The 24,764-nt window shown below is 47.6% G+C and overlaps 1 protein-coding gene across 10 annotated transcripts in view; it reads left to right on the top strand.

Annotated features, from left to right (window-relative positions):
• LOC135522024 (kin of IRRE-like protein 3) overlaps nt 1-24,105 on the top strand; it is a 54,595-nt gene extending 30,490 nt beyond the window's left edge. Inside the window, exons 2-15 of one of the 10 annotated variants that reach the window (XM_064947905.1) lie at nt 9,004-9,156; nt 9,937-10,086; nt 12,993-13,150; nt 14,884-15,034; nt 15,771-15,876; nt 16,631-16,779; nt 17,010-17,137; nt 18,418-18,544; nt 18,810-18,910; nt 19,706-19,904; nt 20,851-20,958; nt 21,250-21,359; nt 21,556-21,645; nt 21,852-24,105. In XM_064947905.1, coding sequence (XP_064803977.1) covers nt 9,004-9,156; nt 9,937-10,086; nt 12,993-13,150; nt 14,884-15,034; nt 15,771-15,876; nt 16,631-16,779; nt 17,010-17,137; nt 18,418-18,544; nt 18,810-18,910; nt 19,706-19,904; nt 20,851-20,958; nt 21,250-21,359; nt 21,556-21,645; nt 21,852-22,349 — 2,228 coding nt within the window. In that variant the 3' untranslated portion in view covers nt 22,350-24,105. Of the gene's footprint in view, nt 1-9,003; nt 9,157-9,936; nt 10,087-12,992; nt 13,151-14,883; nt 15,035-15,770; nt 15,877-16,630; nt 16,780-17,009; nt 17,138-18,417; nt 18,545-18,809; nt 18,911-19,705; nt 19,911-20,850; nt 20,959-21,249; nt 21,387-21,534; nt 21,655-21,851 lie in introns of all 10 variants that reach the window. The other 9 variants (XM_064947906.1, XM_064947897.1, XM_064947904.1 and 6 more) reach the window with 9 other exon arrangements.
• The last annotated feature ends 659 nt before the right edge of the window (nt 24,106-24,764 follow it).

Below are 24,764 nucleotides of genomic sequence, written 5' to 3'. Positions count from 1 at the left end.
TTAAAGGGTTGGCTTCACTCTTGTCTTCCATCTCCCTCCCTCCCACCCACCTCGGAAAAACTAAACAAACTGAGTGAACAAACAGGCAGACCCTTCCCTCCAAATCCCCCTCTTTCTAATACCACACACCTCAACCCATCCCTCCATCCCTTTTCTTCCCTGCTGGCTGCCATCCTCCCCGTCTTCTTGTTCAGAGTGCTTGCTTAATAATTAATTGATTAATTTGTTCTCTCATTAATCATTTATTCATTAATCACGGCCTGCTTTTTCTAGAGGAAGCGGTGGAATCTGAAGGAAAAAAAGCCTGACTTCACATTTCACTCTAATTACGCGGCTGCACTAATCAACGCTTAAGAAATGAAGTTTCAGGAAATCCGGTTATTCCCTTTTTTCCCAAAGCAGGATGTACTGAGGTCGCCAGGTAACGTTTCCTTCCCCCTCTCTGCTCTTTATTGTACTCTGAAAGCCCTTAGTTATCACCAATTGTAAAAGAGTGTCTCCAGGCAGATGTAATCGGATGAACGGAATAAAGTTTGCCATTTTATCACAACTTGCCTTTTCCCCCATATTTCCCAGAGAAAGGGGAATAGAAACGGTGGTGGCCGGTGAAACTGCGGACATTGATGAATAAACGATGGTTTGAAGACGGTTTGTAAGAGGAGACAGGCACTGGGGTTGTGGAGGAGAGGTCTATGCTGTTTCCCCGGGATCTATGGCTCCCGGGACGTCGCTGGGTAATTTGTGTAATCGCTAGGAGTTACGTGCCCGGGGAGTTTCAGAGGTGTGGGGAAGAGTAGCCTAGACAAAAAAATAAATAATTGTGTGATGCAACCGTGAGAGTGAAAATGAATAAAAAGCATTGTGAAATGGTTTAATTACATTCATGTTTATCCCTGCTGGATATACAGTTCACACACAAGTCATTTTCTCCCTCTGAAGCCCTCTGTCAAGTCCTGGGAAGAGAAAAAATTCCATCTCAAATTAGAGGGAAACGGAATGGATGCCAATTCGACATTAACCTCTCAGCTTTATAAAGCACACACATTAAGCAGCACTAATGAGACTCTCATTGAACCAGACTTTCTTTATTTTCAAACACACACAAAAAATTGCTTCGACTTCAATGTGCCGCCACCACTGTTACTGACAGAGGTTGCCTCTGCTTTATAGTTCAACAACACCAGCACACAGCAGAGCAGCATCAGCAGACAACAATAGTACTGACATGCATACATTTACAACGTTACCACCCTAATTAAAAAATAATCATAATAAAGGAAGAAAAAAAGTATTCATTATGAAACTACTTCTTATCGCAAAGAGCCAAGGGGACCTCCACTGGGCTCAATTAGGAAGTGTAGGCCACAAATCCCTGGACTAAATTAATTGACACCCCAGGGCATTGGGCCCAGTCCCAGTGGTGGAGACTAAGTGGAGAATTCCTTTGTTTTCATTTCCTTTGCCTTTGAGAGAAAGTGCAAGAGAGCGAGAAAGGGGAGGTGACACTTTTTAACATTAAAAATCTATAAAACATTGAAAAGATCCGTAATTGTTTAATTATTTGTTGTTGTTTACTTGTGGTTTTCTGCAGCAGGGGAGTGAAGTCGGGTGGATGTAAGAAGAAGAGTGTATTTATTGATTTGCATCCCATCTTTGAGCAGCTAGGCCTCCCATCACATGTTCAGCACTAGTGCCATTTTATCCAGCATGTCAGCTGTTGTGTGCGCGCTAAACCCAGGGTTTTGCAAACAGCACAAGAAGTTAAGGATTTAAAAGCACAGTCAATTATACTGGGTACTAGAGAGAAGGAGGGAGAAGAGAGAGGGAGAGACAGAGGAGAGAGATCGAGGGGGCGGACTAGGAGTGAGTATGACACACTGATTCAGCCAGCAGCTGTCTTGTACTGAAAACACCAGGGGGCAAGAGGGAACCAAATGACAAGGCTGGCTCAATCAACATCTTGTCAAGACTGTTGGCTGATGTGTACAGACAATTTTATACACCCTCCCCTGCCCTCCTCTTTTTTTTCATGGCTTTTCATTTCCAGTTCTAGAGTCAGCCAGTCAGCCAGCCACCCCCTGTATAGCGTCAGCTCTTAGGCACTGGAGTGGAGCAGTGGATGGGATGGCAACTGTGGTATAATGACACTCAGAGAACTTCTCTTGCTCGCTAGAGACACCAGAGAGAGCACAGGAGGTGTCCGTGCCAGTGTCTCTGACACACACTCCACACACTTCCACACACACACCCTACACAGACACACACACTCCACACACACAGTATTCTTCCCTTCAGCACCCCTCGTCCCCTCCTCCTTTCCTCTCTACCTCTCTATCACTCCATCCACTGTGTTTGCGGTGGCAGGTGCCCAGGGAGACACAGCCGCTGCTTGCCCATTCGGTAAGCTCCTCATTGGCCCGTCCTTCTTGCAGTCCGCCTCGCCCTGATGGGAGCAGCGTGGAAATCAACGTCATGCAGGGTGACAGCACATGTGACGGACTGATTACAGCATTCCATCAATCGCCTCTTACAGCCCCGGCCCTTTACAATTGAGACCTGACAGGAGACCACTTTTATGGTTATTTTTCTTTACAACCGTACAGTACCTCAGGTTTTCACTCCAGTGTGTCTTTTCTTGTTGTTGCCTCCTGCTGTCCTGGTTCTTCTAGCACAGTGTGTTGACAAGCTGACACAAACCCTTGCAATTTTCACGCCAGGGATGGAGAAAAAGAGGAGGAGAAAGGGATAGGGAGAGAGAGAATTAGTGAGTGTGTGAATGAGAGAGAGAGATAGAGAAAGAGATGGAGAACAGAGAGCGAGAGAGAGAGAGAGGGACAGGAAGGCTGGGTAACGATGCTGACAGGGGTAGTGTGTAGAGGAGAAGGCGAGTGGTGTCAGAAAGAGCCATGGAGGAGGCAAATCAACAATTAGTAACGCCTTATATAACTCTGAAAAGGAGCTTGCAAGACACTGATTTCAGGGATCATGGCTGACTGACTCTATAGGTTGAGAGATACACAGAGGAAGGGGAGATGGGGGAATCTGGCGGAGAGGCTGACGTGTGGAGGGACGGAGGGATGGTAGAAGAGAATGGTGGGTATGGAGGGTGAGGGGAGGGGAGGGGGGGCAGGCGGGTGGATGGATGAGCCGATCTTCTCCGTATAAAAGAGGTCCCGGTCTGAGCCAAGAATCTTCACAATGGAAGAAAGGCTGGAAGGGGAGGCTAGGAGGATTAAACTCCAGCAAAACAGCTCTTAAAAAGCTGTTAGACTGCAATTTAGACACAAAAATACACAAAGGGGAGAAAAGGGGGGTTATGGGTAGAGAGAGAAGAAAAGTGCGTCTGGAATGCAAGGCGGGGAGGAGATAAGGCATGAGAGACAAGGCCAGATAAAGGGAGAGAGACAAACACAGGAATGCTTCAGCCAGGACCATGTCCTAAGACCAGAGAAGCAGATGCAGGCGGTCACAGATTCAGCCTGTGTCTGTGTCTGGAGACTAGAGACTATGGTGGTGTTTGGGTGGTGGGTGGTATCCTCTGCTCGCTTCGCTCCAAGTCCACACAACTCCTGTAGGAGACATGGTAATGAGATTACAGTCTGGCCCAATCAGACCTGAGACAGTCGGGTGCAGGGATCCCCATTGGAACAAATAATTTTGCTCGGCTGCCTAAGCATTATGTACTGTCGTTTTACACACGCTCACACATACAGAGGGATATTTACACATACACACACATATACACACACAAACACATGCAGCAAGAGACAATGAGAGGAAGACAAAAGACCCTGAGTCAAAACAAAAGGATCACCATTCAGTACAGAGAAATGGAGCTTGCATTTGCAGCCCGATATAGAGGCCTTATCTAGACACAGCACAATAGATGGTATTTGGGGAGAGGGTTTGTTTATTCCGAGCATGACATTTTTTTGCTGATTGTTTTGTGTTCTTTTTTTTCTGCTTGTGCTTCCTCCCCCTCTTATTCTCTCTTTTACTGTGGAATATCCACACCAACACCACAGACACATAGATCACTGCTACTGTGGAATATCCACACCAACACCCCTGAGACATAGAACACTGCTACTGTGGAATATCCACACCAACACCACTCCACACCAACACCACTGACACCAGACATAGAACACTGCTACTGTGGAATATACATAGAACACACAACACCACCACTGACACATAGAACACTGCTACTGTGGAATATCCACACCAACACCACAGACACATAGATCACTGCTACTGTGGAATATATCCACACCAACACCACTGACACATAGAACACTGCCACTGTGGAATATCCACACCAACACCACTGACACATAGAACACTGCCACTGTGGAATATCCACACCAACACCACTGACACATAGAACACTGCTACTGTGGAATATCCACACCAACACCACTGACACATAGATACACACCAACACCACACTGATCACTTACTGTGGAATATCCACACCAACACCACTGACACATAGAACACTGACACATAGAACACTGTGGAATATCCACACCAACACCACTGACACATAGAACACTGCTACTGTGGAATATCCACACCAACACCACTGACACATAGAACACTGCTACTGTGGAATATCCACACCAACACCACTGACACATAGAACACTGCCACTGTGGAATATCCACACCAACACCACTGACACATAGAACACTGCTACTGTCAGAATGTACAGGACACGAGTAGATATTTGATTATATTTTTTGACAATTGTAATTAGTACTGCATGGAGCAATTGCCCAGTCAAGTTGAGAGTGTTCATGTATATAGAGCCTGTTAGATCGGGGCGGTGCTCTCTAGAGCCGGACTTCAGTGGATGGGAAGAGAGGACGCTCAAGATTATCCTAAAATAGAAACTGTTCCTGCCTCTACTGAGCTCAGAACCTCTTAGCCTGAGTCTACACACACACACACACACACACACACACACACACACACACACACACACACACACACACACACACACACACACACACACACACACACACACACACACACACACACACACACACTTTAAGTGCCATTGTATAACCAAGGGGAGCCTGTGTAGCTGAAGTAGGTAGTTGAGTCTCCCTGCTTGTCCATGGAAACTACACTAGCATGACGAGGACACTTAAGTGTTAAATATACATAAAGTGTGTGTGTGTGCGTGTGTGCATGCGTGCGTGTGTGTGTGTGTGTGTGTGTGGTTGTGAGATCCCTTTTTGGGGGTTTAGGGCTTCCAAGTCTGTTTTAGCCAGGCCACTATGTTGGCATGAAAGATTATGATTATAGTGATTTGCTGCTTTCAGTAGTTAGCACCAGTGCACCCAAAGGTCACATCCACTACTTAATTGGTCTACACTGAGATTAGAACAAGAGACACAGATACACATTGCCACACACAGACACACTTCCCCATAATTCCATCAAGGCCATGTTAGTCCCCAGTGCAGATGCCCAGTAGCGGATCATTGCAGACATCTGTCCATCCTGTCCCCATCAGCAGCAGTGTGCCTCCCTCCCTCCCTATCCGTTCAGATGGCACAGAGAGAGAGGAAGGCTGGTGCCAGGGGACTGCAAAGCTCTTTAATATGTTATGCTCCATGTCAGCCCTGCTGTTCTGGACTTAACTCTGACCGTGTGACGGAGAACGCAAGTCACTATGTCAAAGTAACTGCTTAATGTGTCCTCAAATCCCTTACAATTTGCTTGCCCTATTTATGCTACAACAAACACACACAGGCACACACTCAGAGGCACACACACACACACACACTAACCTCTGTGCATCCACTGCCGTGAAATGATATTCCGTTCAGAAAAAATGGGATTAAGATATGTTTTGACCTTGTACTGGAGGGATGGACACACACACACACACACACACACACTCACACACACACAGGTCAGAGGTGTTACCTGTTTTTGAAAAGTACCAGCCCATCATTACCTTTCCCAAGCAGAACTTGTACCATACACACACAGACACAAACACACCTCCTCAATAAAACAAATAAACCCACAGGTCATCCACCTTCCTTTTCAGTGTAGTTTCAATGGCAGCCAATTGACAAGGGTCCCTCTGTAAGTAGACTGAATGTGTGTGTGTGTGTGTGTGTGTGTGTGTGTGTGTGTGTGTGTGTGTGTGTGTGTGTGTGTGTGTGTGTGTGTGTGTGTGTGTGTGTGTGTGTGTGTGTGTGTGTGTGTGTGTGTGTGTGTGTGTGTGTGTGTGTGTGTGTGAGAGAGAGAGAGAGAGAGAGAGAGAGAGAGACGGTAGACAGCAACACACGAGGACCACTTCACACCCACGGCCCCTCTCCCCTCCCTGTCCTCTCCTTTACTCCCTCTCTCCCCTGTCAGAAATGTATTCATGTAATTAAGCTGCTAATACACCGTCAAGGAATTGGCTAATTCAGCAAGGAGGAATTAAAGGAATATGCAATGACTCATTAGGTAGCGGAGATGTTTTGTTGAGCATTCTCAATAAGGAATTTGGAATGTAATGAATCACTCCATGGTGTGAAGCAATTTGTCAGTCTGTATCACACAGGCTATATATAAAAATATACCCATACATGTGTGTGTGAGAGAAGAGAGAGAGAGAGAGAGAGAGAGAGAGAGAGAGAGAGAGAGAGAGACACACACACAGAGAGATAGAGACAGAGAGAGAGACAGAGAGGGAGACAGAGAGAGAGAGAGAGAGTAACAGAGGTAACAGATGTAATCCATTTCTAACAACCTGCCAGTGTGATAAAGGATGACCCATTGTAAACATTAGGTACTGTGGGCAAGATACTTAATTGCAATCAATGTTTATACTGCAGCAAACATAAAGAGTAAAATCCCCAACGCGCCATCCAGCGGAGCGACCTATGAAAATGCTCGAAATAGCTTAAAAAAAACGAACATTAGGGACAGACAGCCTATAAAAGCAGCAGTTTTGAAGGCATGACTAGAAAATGCCAGCTTTTACCAAATGCTTAATAGCCTGAACATGAAAACATTTCACTGCTCATTGACACTCAAATTGGACTCTTTTGATCTACAGTCTATGATACAGACACATGCACACAGATTGATATGCTTATTTAAAGACATTAGCAATATGAAGGGAATTGGGGTTAGTGGACTTTCCTGGTGATATTCACTGCTAATTATACATGACTCTCTCCATTTCTCCATCTTTCTCATCCTAAAAGGAGAAGAAAGGAGGAGAGTGCTTGGGCAGACGTGGGAAAGCAGTAGGTGTTAGGAGAGCTGCAAGCTGCAAGGCTTGAGCCATGGAGAACTCACGTTCCTGATGGACTAACTGTTTGGCAGGTCTGATTATACTGGAGGGAGGGAGGTTAGGGAAGTGGGGGAGGAAGAGAAGAACAGGGTTCAGTCAGTGGTCCTGGTCCAGCCCTAGATGAAGTGGATAATTGAGTAGGGAACAAACACCGCCAACCAACCTCGGAAGCCCCCTTTTGAAAAGAAAGAAAAGCTAGAGAGAATGATGGAGTGAGAGAGAGGGGAGAGGGAGAGAGAGGAGAGGGGTGAGGGAGAGAGAGGAGAGGGGTGAGGGAGTGAGAGAGAGGGGAGAGGGAGAGAGAGGAGAGGGAGAGGGAGAGAGAGGAGAGGGGTGAGGGAGAGAGAGGAGAGGGGTGAGGGAGAGAGAGGAGAGGGGTGATGGAGTGAGAGAGAGGGGAGAGGGAGAGAGAGGAGAGGGGTGAGCGGGTTGAGAAGGAGAGAGAAAATCCTAGCTTCCCTCGGGGGGAAAAATCTGCTATTGAAAAGCTATTAAACTTGCATTTAGCAGGATTGATTGGAAATGAAGAGGCCTATTAAAAGAGAGGGACAAGAGGACAATAGCGCGTCTCTGGCCGCCGTATGTTGCCCTCCTTTCACCGGCTTTTCTTTCCCCAGGAGACCCCCCCCAGCCTGTCTGTTTAAGTACTCCCACCCAGAGAACCATTGGAGAGGGGCTTAGCACTGAGTGAATAGACCCCTCTTTATCTTCCCCCTGGCTCCCCCCCCCATTCTCCTATTGAAAGAGAGAGAGAGAGAGAGAGAGAGAGAGAGAGAGAGAGAGAGAGCATTTAAAAAACGAAGTAAGGTTCTTTCTTTTAAGGGAAAGGGAGAGATAAAGCCAACCAAATCTGTTCTCTCTCAGCCCCTTCCTCTCTTCATATCTCCCCCAATGGTTTAGCTCTACCTCTGGAGGGGAGCGATCTTCTTCCTCTGCCAGTTGGGTTTGTAATATTCAATCTCCAGCATCGTGGCACAAACAGGGGGAAACAAGGAGTCGTATTCAAACTTTGCGTGTGTGTGTGTGTGTGTGTGTGTGTGTGTGTGTGTGTGTGTGTGTGTGTGTGTGTGTGTGTGTGTGTGTGTGTGTGTGTGTGTGTGTGTGTGTGTGTGTGTGTGTGTGTGCAGGTGTATGTTGCAACGCAAGTGGTGTGTGTTGTGAGTGTGGTTGAGTATTCCAGTGTGTGTGAGTGAAGGCGAGCCAACAGCTTTCCGTGTGTGTGTGTATGTTCGGTGTGTGTGTCCCATCCTTAACACAGCAATGGAACAGACAGAGGCAGGTGTCTTGGTTGACGTTGAGCAGGCTCAGACGGATGCTTCCCCCGGGACACTTAATGGAGTTTTGATTGTTTAACATCCATTTTAACAAAAAGCTCCCCCAAAGAGTGGCAGATTTCTCTCCTCCGCGGTGTGCCTGTTTTGTGTCACCACGCGGTGGCTGCCATATGGTCTGGGGAAAGAGTTAAATAAGTCATGAGGCAGCTGACTCTTCCTGCTCAGCTCAGCCAGCATTTTAAAGGGAAAATACATATTTTCAGCCCATGTAACAACATGGCAACATGTAAACAACAGAATGAACAGGCCAGTCCATTATGGGGCCAGGCTAAATATGGCCATGCATTTGGCTCAAGTAATGCTATTAGACTATATCATTACATGTTACTCATCAAACCTCCCCCGTTCTTCCAACAGCTACCCAAGCAGCCTACTTTTCCCAGCAGCCCCAAGACCAGGTAGTGGTGTCTGGCCAATCGGTGACTCTGCCCTGTGTTATCGTGGGGTACCGGGGAATGGTGCAGTGGACCAAAGACGGCCTGGCGCTGGGTGGAGAGAGAGATCTGCCAGGTATGTGATCTGACCAACATCTCTCTGTGTGTCTCTCTCTCTGTCTCCCCCTCACTCTCTCTTCTCCCCCTCTATCTCTCTGACTCCCTCTCTCTCTCTCTGACCTCCCCCCTCTTTGTCTCCCATCTCTCTCTTTCTCTTTGTCTTTCTCTCTCACACACTCACTCCCCTACTTCTCTCTCCCCCCTGATCAATTCATGGTCTCATTAGGAAGCCTTGGCTCTCTGTCTGTCTGTCTACTCAAATTAATGGAGGTGGAGAGAAACAAATATATTGCAGACAGCCTTTCTACCTCAAACAGACAAAGAGCGTTTAATTTGTTGTTTAGCTTCTGTACCAAGGCTGTACCGAGGCTTCTGTACCAAGGTGAATAATCAATTGGCTGGTGTCACGCGCTGACATTTAGCTGTGTTCTGGACTAGTGGGAAGGTGGATGAGGCTCGGGGTTGACCTTAGACACTACATCTTGATTTTGTCTGTGCTTTAAAGGACAGTCAGTCGCCTCACGCCCCCGTCTCGCATGTAGCTGCTGCCTTCCGCTAGCCAGTCCCACGCTGCTCAGCCAACTGAATGGCTCAGTGCTTAACTGGGGGTGGTGCAGCACCATTTCCATTTATGTCTTAAAGGCCCTTGGCGTTTGTTTGTGGCGTGAGTCTGCTCATTTTGCAGTCTTTTCATTCCAGTTTGGGTTTGTTGTTCTGCTGTTGATTGTTGGGTTTGTTTTCTTGTTTTCTTTCACATTCTCTGACTCTCTGTATTCCTTGTGTTGGCTTAATGTAGGGTGGACACGCTACTCCTTAATGGGCGACCCGCTATCAGGCGAGCACAGCTTGATGATCGACTCGGCAGAGCTGGCGGATGACGCCGTGTACGAGTGTCAGGCTACGCAGGCCGGACTGCGCTCCCACCGAGCCAAGCTCACTGTTCTAGGTAAGATACACAGCTGCTGCACACACACCACAAACGGGCACACAAAGGGGAACACACACCCTGATCCGCACAACAGCCCTCCAGCCAAAACCTGCAGGTTGGCTCTACAGAGGGAGATTGTCAGGCACCCATCTTCATTATGGTTCTGACACACAATAATATATACATAAAGTGTCTATGTGTGTTTGTGTGTGTGTGTGTGTGTGTGTGTGTGTGTGTGTGTGTGTGTGTGTGTGTGTGTGTGTGTGTGTGTGTGTGTGCGTGTGCGTGCGTGCGCGTGCGTGCGTGCGTGCGTGTGCGTGTGTGTGTGTGTGTGCGTGTGTGCGTGCGTGTGTGTGGTTGTGAGATCCCTTTTTTGAGGTTTAGGACTTCCAAGCCTGTTTTAGCCAGGCCGCTATGTTGGCATGAAAGATTATGATTATAGTGAGTTGCTGCTTTCAGTAGTTAGCACCAGTGCACCCAAAGGTCACATCCACTACTTAATTGGTCTACACTGAGATTAGAACAGGACACACAGATACACATTGCCACACACAGACACACTTCCCCATAATTCCATCAAGGCCATGTTAGTCCCCAGTGCAGATGCCCAGTAGCGGATCATTGCAGACATCTGTCCATCCTGTCCCCATCAGCAGCAGTGTGCCTCCCTCCCCTCCCTATCCGTTCAGATGGCACAGAGAGAGAGGAAGGCTGGTGCCAGGGGACTGCAAAGCTCTTTAATGTGTTATGCTCCATGTCAGCCCTGCTGTTCTGGACTTAACTCTGACCGTGTGACGGAGAACGCAAGTCACTATGTCAAAGTAACTGCTTAATGTGTCCTCAAATCCCTTACAATTTGCTTGCCCTATTTATGCTACTACAAACACACAGGCACACACTCAGAGGCACACACACACACACACTAACCTCTGTGCATCCACTGCCGTGAAATGATATTCCGTTTAGAAAAATTGGGATTAAAATATGTTTTGACCTTGTACTAGAGGGATGGACACACACACACACACACACACACACACACACACACACACTTAAAATGCTCACGGTTTCTATGTCTTGGGACTGTTTATGACATCACCTGCTGTTATCAACTTTCACAAATAACACCTGGAAAATGTACTTAATGCCGTATATCAGCCCTGTAAATATTTTTCAAACCCAACAGAGCCAGCAAAAAAAAATGGTTTTCCTTCAGTATCGATAATCAAGACTGTGGATGTCTAGGATAATGTGATTGCTGCAGTCACAAATGACTTGCATGGACACTTAAAAGTCAAGTTCTGCACAGTTAGCACATTTTACAGCGAGTCACAATATTTGTCAACCGTGGGGCAGCTTTTACATTAACGCAAAGTGAGTGATCTACATATTCACCAGGCATCCAGAGGTGGGGAGAGGAGGGTGGTGGTGGAGAGAGGGATGGCGGAGGGGGGTGAGAGGAGAGAGAGAGGCCCCTCGTGGGACTCCCAGACAGTGAAACACTGCTGGCACCTGGTGGCCGATGGGGGAACAGGCAGCAGCACATTCGTTAGTCTTTACTGAACGTCTCTCTGATGATCTGGCAAATACACCCAACAAAGCAGAGAGACAGTTGACACTGGAGCCTCAGCTCTATGCACCAACAACTTGGCTAGGCTACTGTTCTGTCTCCCCACTGCCCTGCTTGTTTCTGTCATTTTGTGAGCGTTTTGTAAGCAGCGAGACGAGGGAGAGAAGAAAAGGCAGCAAATGAAAGGTTGATCATGTGAATTCTGACAACCCATGATGAGGAACACTTCAACGACCACACGCCTCTCAAGAGAGCACAGTGCAGCACAGTCAATAGAGATCACACACACCCACATACACCCACCCAAACCCTGCTTCACAATGCCCGCACCGCACCGCACAGAGTGGAGGTGGGCGAGGATGGGCTGTTTGATTGGTTAGCGTGAGCGTGAGCCACCTCCGCAGTCACACTGACCTTAGCCTTTGTGGACAGAAAAGGCGGTTGTTTCCTCAAGCCTTGTAGAATGTCCGCATTATGACATGACAGGAACAAATCAAGCAGGGACCGGGGTGTGTGTGTAGGCCTGTTTCGAGAACTCAGATACATAGAGTCTTGAAGTGTGTGTGTGTGTGCGTGTGCGTGTGCGTGTGTGTGTGTGTGTGTGTGTGTGTGTGTGTGTGTGTGTGTGTGTGTGTGTGTGTGTGTGTGTGTGTGTAAATCAATGCAGCCAGATGAGACCAAAGCAATCCGGCGCATTCAAAGGAGTCAACGGCGGGAGAACGGCCAAGGGAATCGGCATGGAAATTAAAATCACCTAGCACTCGGATTCCATTAGTGTCCGGGCCGCAGTGGCGGAAGGACCTTTGACAATTCAGATACACACACAGAAATTGGTTCAGCGGAGGGAGCAAGAGAGAGAGATAGACGGGGCGCAGGCCTGCTTCTGTTTACGCCTGCCGTTATTGGCTGGGGAGGTAGACGCCTTCATCAGGGGTGGCACGCTCTGCTTGCTAGCAGCGTGTGCGAAACCATGCAAATAAATGAACAAATAAGCAATTCAGATGAAACATCACTGGGCAGCAGTGGGAGTAAAAGAGAGTACTAATGCCAGTCTCAATGTTAAGAAGGAAAATTAAATAGCTCTTCTGTTTTTTTCTTCTCAAAGCCAATAGTTGTCTGTTTCCATTCCAGTCTACAAAGTAGAAACACACCTCGTGAACCAACACGATGATGAAAGGATATTGTTTTCTCTGTGTGCAGTGGATGAATTGATGCAGCGTTAACACATCACATTAATCTCACTAGATGTTCCTCTCATTCAGAAGCTGTGTACTGTAAAAGGAGCTTTCAGTTTGGTGGGTTGTTTCTCTCCTCTAACATGAATGCGTTGTGTTTCCTCCTTCTCTCCCTGTAGTTCCCCCCACAGACCCGGTGGTGGAGGGTGGTCCTATCATACGTGTGAAGGCCCACACACCCTACAACCTCACCTGCCGCGCCTCGGGGGCCAAGCCTGCCGCCGAGATCACCTGGTACAGAGACGGAGAGGTCATGGACACGGCCATATACTCCAAGGTACAGAAAGACTACAGTATAATCAGATAACAGGTCGGGCCAGGGCAGGTTAGAGAGAGCAGGGCCATGCCCAACCTCATCAGGATCCACTAACACCCACACAACACCAGCACAGCTCAGCAGAGTACAGCCGAGCCCATCTAAGCAGGTAAGTCAAGGTACAGCAGAGCCCATCTAAGCAGGTAAGTCAAGGTACAGCAGAGCCCATCTAAGCAGGTAAGTCAGGGTACAGCAGCTACTCAAAATGCAGCAACTCAGCCAACTTTTCAGTTTCTCTGTTTTCTCTCTATTTTCTTCATTTTCTTTCTATTTCTCCCTCTTTCTCTCTCAGGAGCTGTTCTTTCTCTCCCTACCTCCCTCTCTGCAGTCCCCCTCCCCCTTTTAACTCATACCTGAACTCCCCTCCTCTCTCCCCTACTCCCCCTCCCCTCGCACTCTAATGCACTGACACTACAACATAACTGGAGCATGCCAAAGCTCAGACAGGCATGAGCGTTTGATACAGTAGAATTTCTGCTGAGGAGAAATCACCCACAACAATGCCAAAACACAATGGGGGGACGCGCCAGAGCGTGAACCAGCCGCAGTCGGGAAAGAGTCACATTTGTCATGCTCTCTGACCACGCTAAACTATGCTAAATGACACATTTAAGGAGACTAGAGCCCACAGTGGAGAAAAGGAGGGGGACAGGAGTGGAGAGGAAGAGATAGGGAGAGAGAAAGTGGGAGTAAAATGAAGAAGGGTGGGAGATACTGAGATACAGTTCACTGAAAGAAAGAAAGAAAGAAAGAAAGAAAGAAGACAGGTGCTTTTAGAGAGAAGGAAGGCTGGAGTAGGTGAGGGGAGGTAGAGAGGGGGAGAGGTGGCTTGGGGCAGAGTGAGGGGTGGTGACAGGGAGTGATGCGACTCGATCTAGCGTAAAAATGCTTTTTGTGTGTCTGGCTGAGGAAGTGATTCATTGATTCAGCTGTCTGTTTGTCCGTCCATCCAGGGAATGGGCTCTGCTCTGCTCTTGCCCTTTTCCAGAGCTGCCTGTGAGACAAACCTCCCCCGGCCCCCCCTCCTCATGGCTAAGCCCAGAAATACAGACACCTCTGCCATTACTGAACACTGTCTGACAGCACTGTGTGTGCGTGTGTGTGTGTGTGTGTGTGTGTGTGTGTGTGTGTGTGTGTGTGTGTGTGTGTGTGTGTGTGTGTGTGTGTGTGTGTGTGTGTGTGTGTTTTTTGTGTGTCCTTCGAAAGCGACGGGCAATATCTCCAGAATCTACCCCTTTCCTCACTTAGGCGTATTGATTCCTGTGAGCAATAAATAGATCTCAAAGATGATGACAAACAAGGAGCGCTGACTGGGAGCACTCTCAGAAATGTGGGAACAGCACATATCCCCAGGCGCATCATAAAATATATGATTTAACTGCCATGCCAATGGACTGGATGGCAATTTGAATGCCTCACACGTCAGAAATATAGGTCCCGCAGTGTCACACAGACACCCAGAGGGGGAAGACTCAGCAGGGCCTTACATGAGGCTACACTTATTCTAAACCTTACTCCCCTACTTAAACCACTTTGTCTCTTTAGAGACCAAAATATATTAATTCATGGATGTAATAAGGACTCATAACTCCCTCTGCATGTTTAACAGCTGTCTCGTGTCTGTCTTGACCATTGAGATGTACAGTAAACATCGTAGATGTCTTGTCTCCATGTCTCTGGTCTGTCTCTCCTAGACGCGGATGCAGGATGGGAAGAGGGAGCTGGCTGTCAGTATGCTTCCTGTGGTGCCGGAGGACAAGGACTCTGGCCGTACCTACACCTGTCGCGTCCTCAACCCCGCCGCCCCCGCCGGACTCCAGACCTCCGTCACCATCAACGTCCAGCGTGAGTGTCCTCAGTGACACTTAGTGTCCCCCTACAGTCACTCCGTAGTGTCCTCTTCCCAGTGATGGGGACACACCTAAGGTACAACACTCTGTAGTGCCCTCGTCCCAGTGATGGGGACACACCTCGGGTACAACCCTCTATAGTGCCCTCGTCCTAGTGATGGGGACACACCTTGGGTACAACACTCTGTCAGAGGGCGGAGAACTCAGAGTTAAATACATTCAACTACCAACTATCACACTTGCATACTACTTAGTATGTACTGATGTATTGTCCATGGACACCAGTATGCTATTGTGGATGCTAGTATGCTAGTGTGGATATTGGGACATAGTCCTATAAGTAAAGTTTATAGTGACAAAAATACTGCCAATAACGACAAGGTAGTAGTCTATGCACATATATCATCTATAATATATTTATTTATATACTTAAGGCATTAGTTGAGGGCTTTGGTTGAATAAATACATTTCACCCAGCACCACTTTAGAGTTAATGGAAGAGTGGTTAGTTCTGCCTTCCTGCACATGCACTCGCTCACCCTTCAATGATTCATACACCGACCTCTCTGTGACAAACACACACCCCTTCATATAGGTCCTAGCTCAGTGACACATACCGCCGCCCGAACAAGGAGAGGAACCAACTTCGGTGGAAGTCGTGCCACCTCCATAGTGATAGATATGACACATACTATGTTCACCTCTCAGTAATGTTCCCCTCCATCCTGCAGACCCCCCATCAGTGACCCTGTCCGTCCAGCCCCAGACTGTCATGGAGGGAGCCAAGGTTCTGTTCATCTGCTCTGCCTCTGCCAACCCTGAGATCACAGGATACAGGTAAAAAACAGCACCTCAACCTACACTTTATTGGGTTCATTTCTTTCATAGAGTCAGTGTGTACTGCATTATTATGGAACTATTATCCTTTTAGTTGGTACAGTTTGGACTTTATCATTATGGCACAACTCAAAATGATCTAGTGACCCAAAGTGACATGGTAACCCAATGTGTTCTGGTAAACCAAAGTGATCTTATAACCCAATGTGATGTGGTAAATTGACCTTCCAACTTTATGTGAGCTGGTATTTTGACCTTCAAACCCTATGTGAGCTGGTATATTGGCCTTCTAATCCTATGTGAGCTGGTATATTGACCTTATACCCCTAAGTGATGTGGTAAATTGACATTCTAACCCTATGTGAGCTGGTATATTGGCCTTCTAATCCTATGTGAGCTGGTATATTGACCTTCTAACCCTATGTGAGCTGGTATATTGGCCTTCTAATCCTATGTGAGCTGGTATATTGGCCTTCTAATCCTATGTGAGCTGGTATATTGACCTTCTAACCCTATGTGAGCTAACCCTATGTGAGCTGGTAAATGAGCTGGTATATTGACCTTCTAACCCTATGTGAGCTGGTAAATTGGCCTTCTAATCCCATGTGAGCTGGTAAATTGACGTTCTAACCCTATGTGATGTGATAAATTGACATTCTAACCCTATGTGATATGGTAAATTGACCTTCTAACCCTATGTAATGTGGTAAATTGACATTCTAACCCTATGTGATGTGGTGATCTGGTGGTCCAGGTGGTCCAAGGGAGGAGTCCCGATCTCAGAGGCGAACGGGGACAGCCTGGAGGTGACGGTAGACCACTCGTACTTCACAGACCCTGTCTCCTGTGAGGTGTCCAACTCAGTGGGCAGCACCAACGTCAGCACCCTGGTGGATGTACAATGTGAGTGGAGCACATCAGTGTATCATAGTACTGTACTAGTAGCCTATAGTGTAATCCAAGTAGTGTGTCTGTGAACATGCCCACCCTCGTCACAAGAGTTATTGTGTCTTTGGAGGATACTGTGTAATGTGCTTTATGCTTTGAAAATGCCTTAGGGGATATGATAAAGTCATAATGAATGGTGAATAAGGGCTGTATTATTTTTGATGGTGTCCTGGGCTTCTTTACAGTTGGTCCCAGGCTGCTATTGGAGCCCAAGCCCATGAACGTGGACATTGGGATGGACGCAGCCTTCACCTGCACCTGGACAGGCAACCCTCCCCTCACCCTGGCCTGGACCAAACAGGGCTCAAGCGTGGTAAGACAAGTACCTCAATCAATACTTATAGTGTGTGTGTGTGTGTGTGTGTGTGTGTGTGTGTGTGTGTGTGTGTGTGTGTGTGTGTGTGTGTGTGTGTGTGTGTGTGTGTGTGTGTGTGTGTGTGTGTGTGTGTCGGACGTGAGTGTGTAATGAGAGAAAGCCCTCAGACATCGGAGCTAAACCTTCAGAGGCAGTGTATGTGATGACTGTCAGGTTCCCACCCTGCTGACAGCAGGGGAGGTGACACTCTGTCATAACAACGTGACCACTAAATCAATCACATCCCAGTTGAGACACACTAGTTAAAAACCAGCCAACACATTTCACATCCCACTCCGAGAACAGCTTCTCAAACCGCTCCTCAACCCGGACCAAGACACAGCACAAAGAACATCCAGGGAGGAATATGTGAGGTAGCTTACAAACAGCCCAGTTCCACCTTTAGTTTGCGTCATCCTGGTTCAAGGTCTCCCACCCCACCCCAGGCAACACTATCAGCTCTATCTCCAGGGAGCCTCTCTCCCGGTGTTTAATCGGATTTCAGAGGCAGCTTTTGCTAAAAACGCCACCGCTAAAGAGAAGAGAGCTGCAGGACAGCAGGCGATGCTGTAAAAGCCATGCTGTCATCTCCATCTCCCAGACAGAACCAACGCTCTCCGGATGAAAAGAACAGGCGGTGCTCTCTAATCCACACGCACCGCGGCCACCACACCTCACACAACTACCAGTAATGGATTCATTAGGTTACTCTATAATTGCGGTTGAATAGAAAAATGGAGAGTGGGAGTGAAAGGACGGAGGGAGGGAGAGGAGGGGCTAAGAGGGAGAGGAAATGGATTAATCACAGCTTGATGGAATGGTGGGATCAACGAGCCAACGAGTGCGCAAGTGTAGAGTGAACTGTAGAAGCCTCTAAAGGCTACGGGCCACTCACACCATGATAACGTTATGCTCTGCCGGCAACGTTTAATTAGGACAATCTCCACAGCAGCATGGTCACTCCAGAGGAGTCAGAGCAGCAGTGGCTGGAGTGCTTCATGTCTGGGATTAAAGCCATAGCATTGTCACGACCATTAAATTAAACTGAAGCAGAGTGTAGGAGCTGGAGAGACTGTACGTACGGCCACATCCGTTCTGCTGCAACAACTGCCCCAATGAACTGCTGCTAAAAAGACACTCACTCGCTCCCCTCCCTCCCCTCTTATCCCTCCTGTCCACCCCTCTCTCTCTCTGATTTCCCCTCTCCCTCCATTCCTCTCCCTCCCCTCCCTCCCCAGGTGCTCAGTAATGGCAACACCCTGCAGCTGAAGGCTGTCACCCAGGAGGATGCTGGGACCTATACCTGCAAGGCCATCGTCCCCCGCATCGGTGTGGCTGAGAGGGACGTCTCGCTCACTGTCAACGGTAAGTCTCATATGAGTCTCAATAGTCTGAAAATAGGGCTAATTCAATACCACTTTCAACATGTTGTTTTTGGTTGACTTTTAGATGTAGAATTTTAAAGATGCACCTTTGGTATTATCTATGTAGAATGTTTACTCAAGCATCATATGTGTCAACCATCTGACAATGCATCTATGTTTAAAATGTCAATGTCTCAAAATCTCCCTCTTTCTCTCCCCCACGACTCTCTCACACTTTCTCTCTCTCTCTCTCTCTCTCTCTCCAGGCCCACCTATCATTACAGCGGACGCCACACAGCACGCTGTCAAGCACTCCAAGGGCAAGCTAGAGTGCCTGGTGGGAAACAGCCCCCCGCCTGACAAGATTGTAAGTGAGCCTCTTGTCTTTTCCTGTCTTTCCTGTTTCAATGTTGTGTGTGTGTGTGTGTGTGTGTGTGTGTGTGTGTGTGTGTGTGTGTGTGTGTGTGTGTGTGTGTGTGTGTGTGTGTGTGTGTGTGTGTGTGTGTGTGTGTGTGTGTGTGCGTGTGTGTGTGTGTGTGTGTGTGCTTGTGTGCGTGCATGTGCTCACGCACACAAGCGTGTGCACATTTAATACACACTGAATCCCCCCACCTTCACACACACACACATCATCCCTTCACAACTCAATGGGGATGAGAAAGAGAGAGAGAACAGAAAGGTTCAGGGGGGGGGGGGCTTCTGCAGGCTGCAGCCAAACCACATGGCTCAATTAGCGCTGCATCCATCAGGCCTCGGTGGGCTGACCCGTCAGGTGACCCTGGGTGCATTGGCAGCTCTGACAGAGGATAATTAGGGTCTGAGGGGGAGTGAGAGGCAGGCAACCTGTTGACCTTACCTAGCAGCAGGAGAGAGGCTTCAGCACCAACAGGAGCATCTTGCACAGCCTCACAGGTCTGGCAGGGCTTAGAGGCTGACAGGGCTTACCTCCAGGGCAAGACGTAGGAGGCAATTTAGACCTACGGCTCTTAGCAATGTCAGCCAGGTGGATGGAGAGGGAGGAAAATAGAGAGAAGGAAAGAGAGAGGGAAGGAGGGTGGTTGGTTAGAGGGATTGATCTAAACATGGGAAGTAGTGGTTGATCTGAGCTCTGACAGCGCTGCTAGCCACTCACCTGCTGTTCATCTCCCATCTTTCTCACTAGGTGTGGACGTTTGGAGACGTGACCCTCTCCTCGGGCTCCTCCGGTCGTTTCTCTGTCCAGACGGTGACCAGCGACCACGGGGTCCTGTCCTCCCTGGTCCTGTCTGAGACCCTGGCCCAGGACTTCCTACTCCGCTACAACTGCACGGCATGGAACCGCTTCGGCACAGGCACCGCGCTGGTCACCCTCAAGGAGCAAGGTACGGGTAGGAACTGGACAGGGGTCCTTATTATCTATCATCTCACACAGTCAGCATGACCAATCTCACTAAGACGAGCACCGTGGAGAGACGGTGCTGGGAAGAGAGAGGGGTTAGATGAGGTCAAAGCAGAACTCCAATTGAGTGCTTATCTTAATAATACTATTTTAATCAATATAATTTAATCAGCAGATGGTGGGCCTTAATGAATACATTGGGCCCATAACATAGATATTGATCGGGGACTAAAGTCAATTAGATCAGGCCACAGGTGTTCCAGGGCCGAGCCGCCGGCGGTCCCTTAGCTCCCTCTCTCTCTCTAAGTGTATGAGAGCCACCCTCTTCAAATTTATTAAACCACAATTTACTTACTCACACACACACACACATACATGCACACACACACACACTCTGCACACTGGAGTTGGTGGAGGTAAGGAAGGAAGGACTTTGTTGCAGTAGACACCAAAAATAAGGTCCTCGCCAGCAATTTACATCAAGGCAGCTCAGCCGGGGTCTCGGGAGAGTTGAGCGGTGCGCCGTATCTCTCTCCTGGAATCTCTAATTAGATTACTGTCTATTGCTTCATTGCATGTCAGGCCTTGTTACCCTTCTTCCAGAGAGATTAAACACAATAGCCGAGGCTGTGGGGACGCAGGGGACTCTAAGTGTGTGTGTGTGTGTGTGTGTGTGTGTGTGTGTGTGTGTGTGTGTGTGTGTGTGTGTGTGTGTGTGTGTGTGTGTGTGTGTGTGTGTGTGTGTGTGTGTGTGTGTGTGAGGGACCATGAGACTTACTGCAGATGTATTTATATAGGAGCAGGCGTTGGCAGAGATTAGTTGGGGGGGAATGAGTAGAGTGGCGTTAGAATAGGAGACTGGATCTAGTCCTGCCTGTCTGTCTCTGATCAGTAGCAAGTCTTTTCTCTTTTCCTCTCTCTCCTTACAGAGGCCCTGCCCATGATGATCATCATTGGGGCGGCGGTGGGAGGAGGGTGTGTCCTGCTTATCTGTGTCGTCACCCTGGTCTCTCTCTGCTGCAGGCACACCGGAAAAGGTGAGGTCGAAGGTCAGATATGGGCCATACTGGGGTTGGGCTACATTCCATGTCAATTCACCCTTTTCAAGGAAATGAATTGACATTCAGTAAATTACCATTCACTCAATATTTTTCAATCAATGTGAACTGACTGAATTGAAATAGAACTGACCCCAACCCTTAGCAATGCATGGCTAGTTTCAACTTCATGAAAGGAGCACAATCAAATCATTTTCTATAAAGGCAACAGGCATGAAAAGCAGTATTAGAATCGTTTCTAAGTCATCGGTCTCTTTTGAATCCTCACAGGTAAAAAGTGCACACGCCTCTCAAAGAGTGACATCAGAGTTCAGATTGTGCACAGCGACCACAATGCTACCCGTGGCAATGATGATGAGGAGGATGTCAAGGAGCCGATGGTAAATGCCTCCGTTCAATCACTTTCAGTAGGTTTTCAAATACCTTTTCATCTTTATATAACAGATATACAGTATATAATGTATATTACTGTGATGATGTGCTGATACACAGTACAGTCATTTTGTTGTGCTCATGTTCGTCTGAGTCTAAGATGTTCCACCTTTGTAATTGTAGGGCCTGTTGTTTCCCCCTCAGGCCCCCAACAGCAGTGAGTCTCCTGGGACGTCCCGGACGGAACACAGTGACCTGCTGGAGGAGGACGAGGACGAGAGGTCCGACATCAAGGTAAAAACCGTAAGGAGAAACACTCACTTATACAATGTTTATACAATATACATGCATGGGAAAAAATGCAAACATTTTTTGAGCATTTGTTGCATGTGCTGTTTTGCTGGGTGTTTTGAAAAAGTCTATATATCTCTATATACATACTGTATCTTTAAAAGCGGTTTAACAACTTAACACCCTGTTGTTATTTCCTCTCCCCTCAGGACCCCACTAACGGCTACTACAACGTGCATGCTCACGAGGACCGGGTGATCCGCAGTGGTTTCTCAGATTACGTGCCCAACCCCCGTCCTGTCTACACACCATCCCAGCTGCCCTCCCCCAGCCCGCTGTACGGCCAACACACAGTGGTGGCAGCCACACAGCCCCGCATCTACGACTTCTCCCACCGCTACGCCACCACCACAGGGGCCCGCTCCACCTACGAGCAGCAGCAGGCAGCGGCAGCCCAGCCCGGAGCCACCTACCCCACCGACCCAGTCTACAGCGGCTCTGCCTACCTGCCCACCGCCGCCACATACGGCCGAGCCTTCACAAGCTACGTCAAGCCCGCCTCCTACGAGAAGGTGGACGCCTACGATCAATCGGACCAGGCCAGCAAGGTGTCTAGCTCCTCCCGTTTCTCATATGCATCATCGCAGGTCTCCTCCCAGCAGTCCGACTATGGACGGCCGTCACAACGCATGCAGACTCACGTCTGATTGGACAGCGGAACAGGGGGTGGAGCACGGAGGGCCATGTAAAGGGGAAGCATTGGTCATCTCTATAGGAAGTGTGGCCAGACTAACATGAGGAGAGAGAACTGGATGGCTGGTCCTTCTCCTGGACACGTTTTGGAAGGAGATGTAGGTGACAGGGATTGCCTTCCTTATTTGTTATTCAGTTGTCATTCTGGGATTGAATGGTCCCAATGGAGTCCCAATGGCATTCCAATTGAGCCCCAATGGAGTCAATGATTGTGATGTGCCACTCACATTCCCCATCAATAAATAATCTACTACAGTGTCTGCTACTTCAGAGATGAGCCTGCTATTCTGTCATGGCACTGGTTTTGTTTTACCAGTGAGGGGATGGGAGGAAGGCAAACTGGAAGTCACCAGACAGGAGCATCTCATGACTTTGGGTGGCCTAAACTAACTGGATGCTGGAGCCTAGCTAACATTTCTCAAAAAGAACAGACTGCTCAGACAAATAGAACTTCTAACAGACTATGAACAAAATAAAAAATACAGACGTCTTCATTAAAAAAAAAGAAAAGTCAACACATTGTGGTCATTTGGTGTTTGTCGGCATGTGAAAGGAGTTCTAAGCACATTCGTGTCTCTCTATCAATTTAAAGAAGCCTGAGCTCCACAATGGCAGCCATAAACCGCTTAGCAAAACAATACGTTTAGCTTGTGTGTGGGTTATTGGGGAGTAAAAGCAGAGAGAGGTATGGAGAGAATGTGTATCCTGGCCTTCACCTAATAGAGAGACAGCCTGTGTGTTACCGTTCTACTCTGGAGGACAAGAAAAGGAAATGGAAAAACCCAAAGATGGTGAGCTACAGTACATAGCAGTGTATTGAAAGAGTTAGGGATAGAGATGAATTCCTCTGGGTACTGTATTACTTCTGTGTTTACCAGATTGCTAAATGGAGACTATTTCCAGAACAATCAGAGAATGTGGTTTGTAAAATGGTGTCAGTCTTGAACTTGAATAATCTCAAGGTGCAGTCTCAACTTGAACAGGCTAAGATGGGTTCTACTTGTGAAACTGTCCCTCTTCAGACACCATCCACACTCCAGTCTTTATGACACAATCAAGTAGCTTCAATATGTTTACAATAACACAGTACTACCCTGAAATACTGACTAGATCAACTGTACAAATGGGTGAAGAAGCCCATTCTTTCTCTGTTGCATGCAGATGATGTGTCTAGTGAAACTCTTCAGCATTTCTTTTCCATGTTCATTATGCTTGTTTGAGAGACTGCTTACTGCACCTGGCTCAGTTGCATTCCGGTTCTGGACACTACTGGAACCCTGTACTGCCATTTTGTGTCGAGGGTCGTGCTACCGGTCAGTCGGCCCAATTGGAAAACAAACGTCACTAAGTGAACCAAGTGATTTCAAAAAAGATCATCGCTCGTCTTTATTTTTATATTTTATATAAGCCTTAATGTACAGCTTGTAAGCTGATTTACTGTAAAGTATCTTTATATTATATATACATATAAATCTATATCTTGATTGGTTTTATTTGGGTCCACAATTTCTCTCCTTCTGTTCCGTTGTTCATCAATCACTGAATGCAGAAAGATGAACTATGCTTTTTGGGAACACAACTAATTGCCATTTGTTGGTTTGGTTCATTTTGTTTTTTTAATAATGTATTAAGGATTTTATTTGCTAAAAATGAGCTATTGTTGCTTGTAACTTTGTACACATATTTATATTTAAATAAAACCATTTCAGATAAAAACCAGCGTGGTTTGAGTACTGTACTGTACATTGGCCCGGTGAGGAGGTGCAGTGTGTGTGCGCTGTGTGTGTGCTGTGCGTATGTCATGGGGGAACAGGTACAAACAAAGATGCTTATGTACCGAAGTTGATGAATACATAAATTAGAAGAGCTGTCTATGTTGATTCTCCTATTCCCGTGTTGGAGCGTCGCTTTTAATGAAGACAGATGTGATTGTAGATCTCCTACTGTCTGTGTATCCACCTCCTTACACCCACACGCCCAGCTCCCCTGGTAACAGGATATTGCTGTGACAAAGCTAGGTATAATGTGACAATATCAGCTTGTCTTGTCACCTCGGTCTCGTTACATCTCGTCTCCAGGTAGACATGCTAGTCACAGCAGGGAGGAGATGAGTGCTATGAGAGATCCACATACACAACAGGCTGATGTGTAAAGGGACATGGCCCCACAATAGACTCAGATAATACTTACTATGCAATAACTATTATGGGGCGGCAGGGTAGCCTAGTGGTTAGAGTGTTGTACTAGTCGCCGGGAGGTTGCAGGTTCAAAACCCCCGAGCTGACAAGGTACAAATCTGTCGTTCTGCCTCTGAACAGGCAGTTAACCCACTGTTCCTAGGCTGTCATTGAAAATAAGAATTTGTTCTT

Source organism: Oncorhynchus masou, chromosome 30, assembly GCF_036934945.1.
Source record: "Oncorhynchus masou masou isolate Uvic2021 chromosome 30, UVic_Omas_1.1, whole genome shotgun sequence".
Taxonomy (NCBI): domain Eukaryota; kingdom Metazoa; phylum Chordata; class Actinopteri; order Salmoniformes; family Salmonidae; genus Oncorhynchus; species Oncorhynchus masou.
This window is presented reverse-complemented; position numbering and strand designations above follow the sequence as displayed.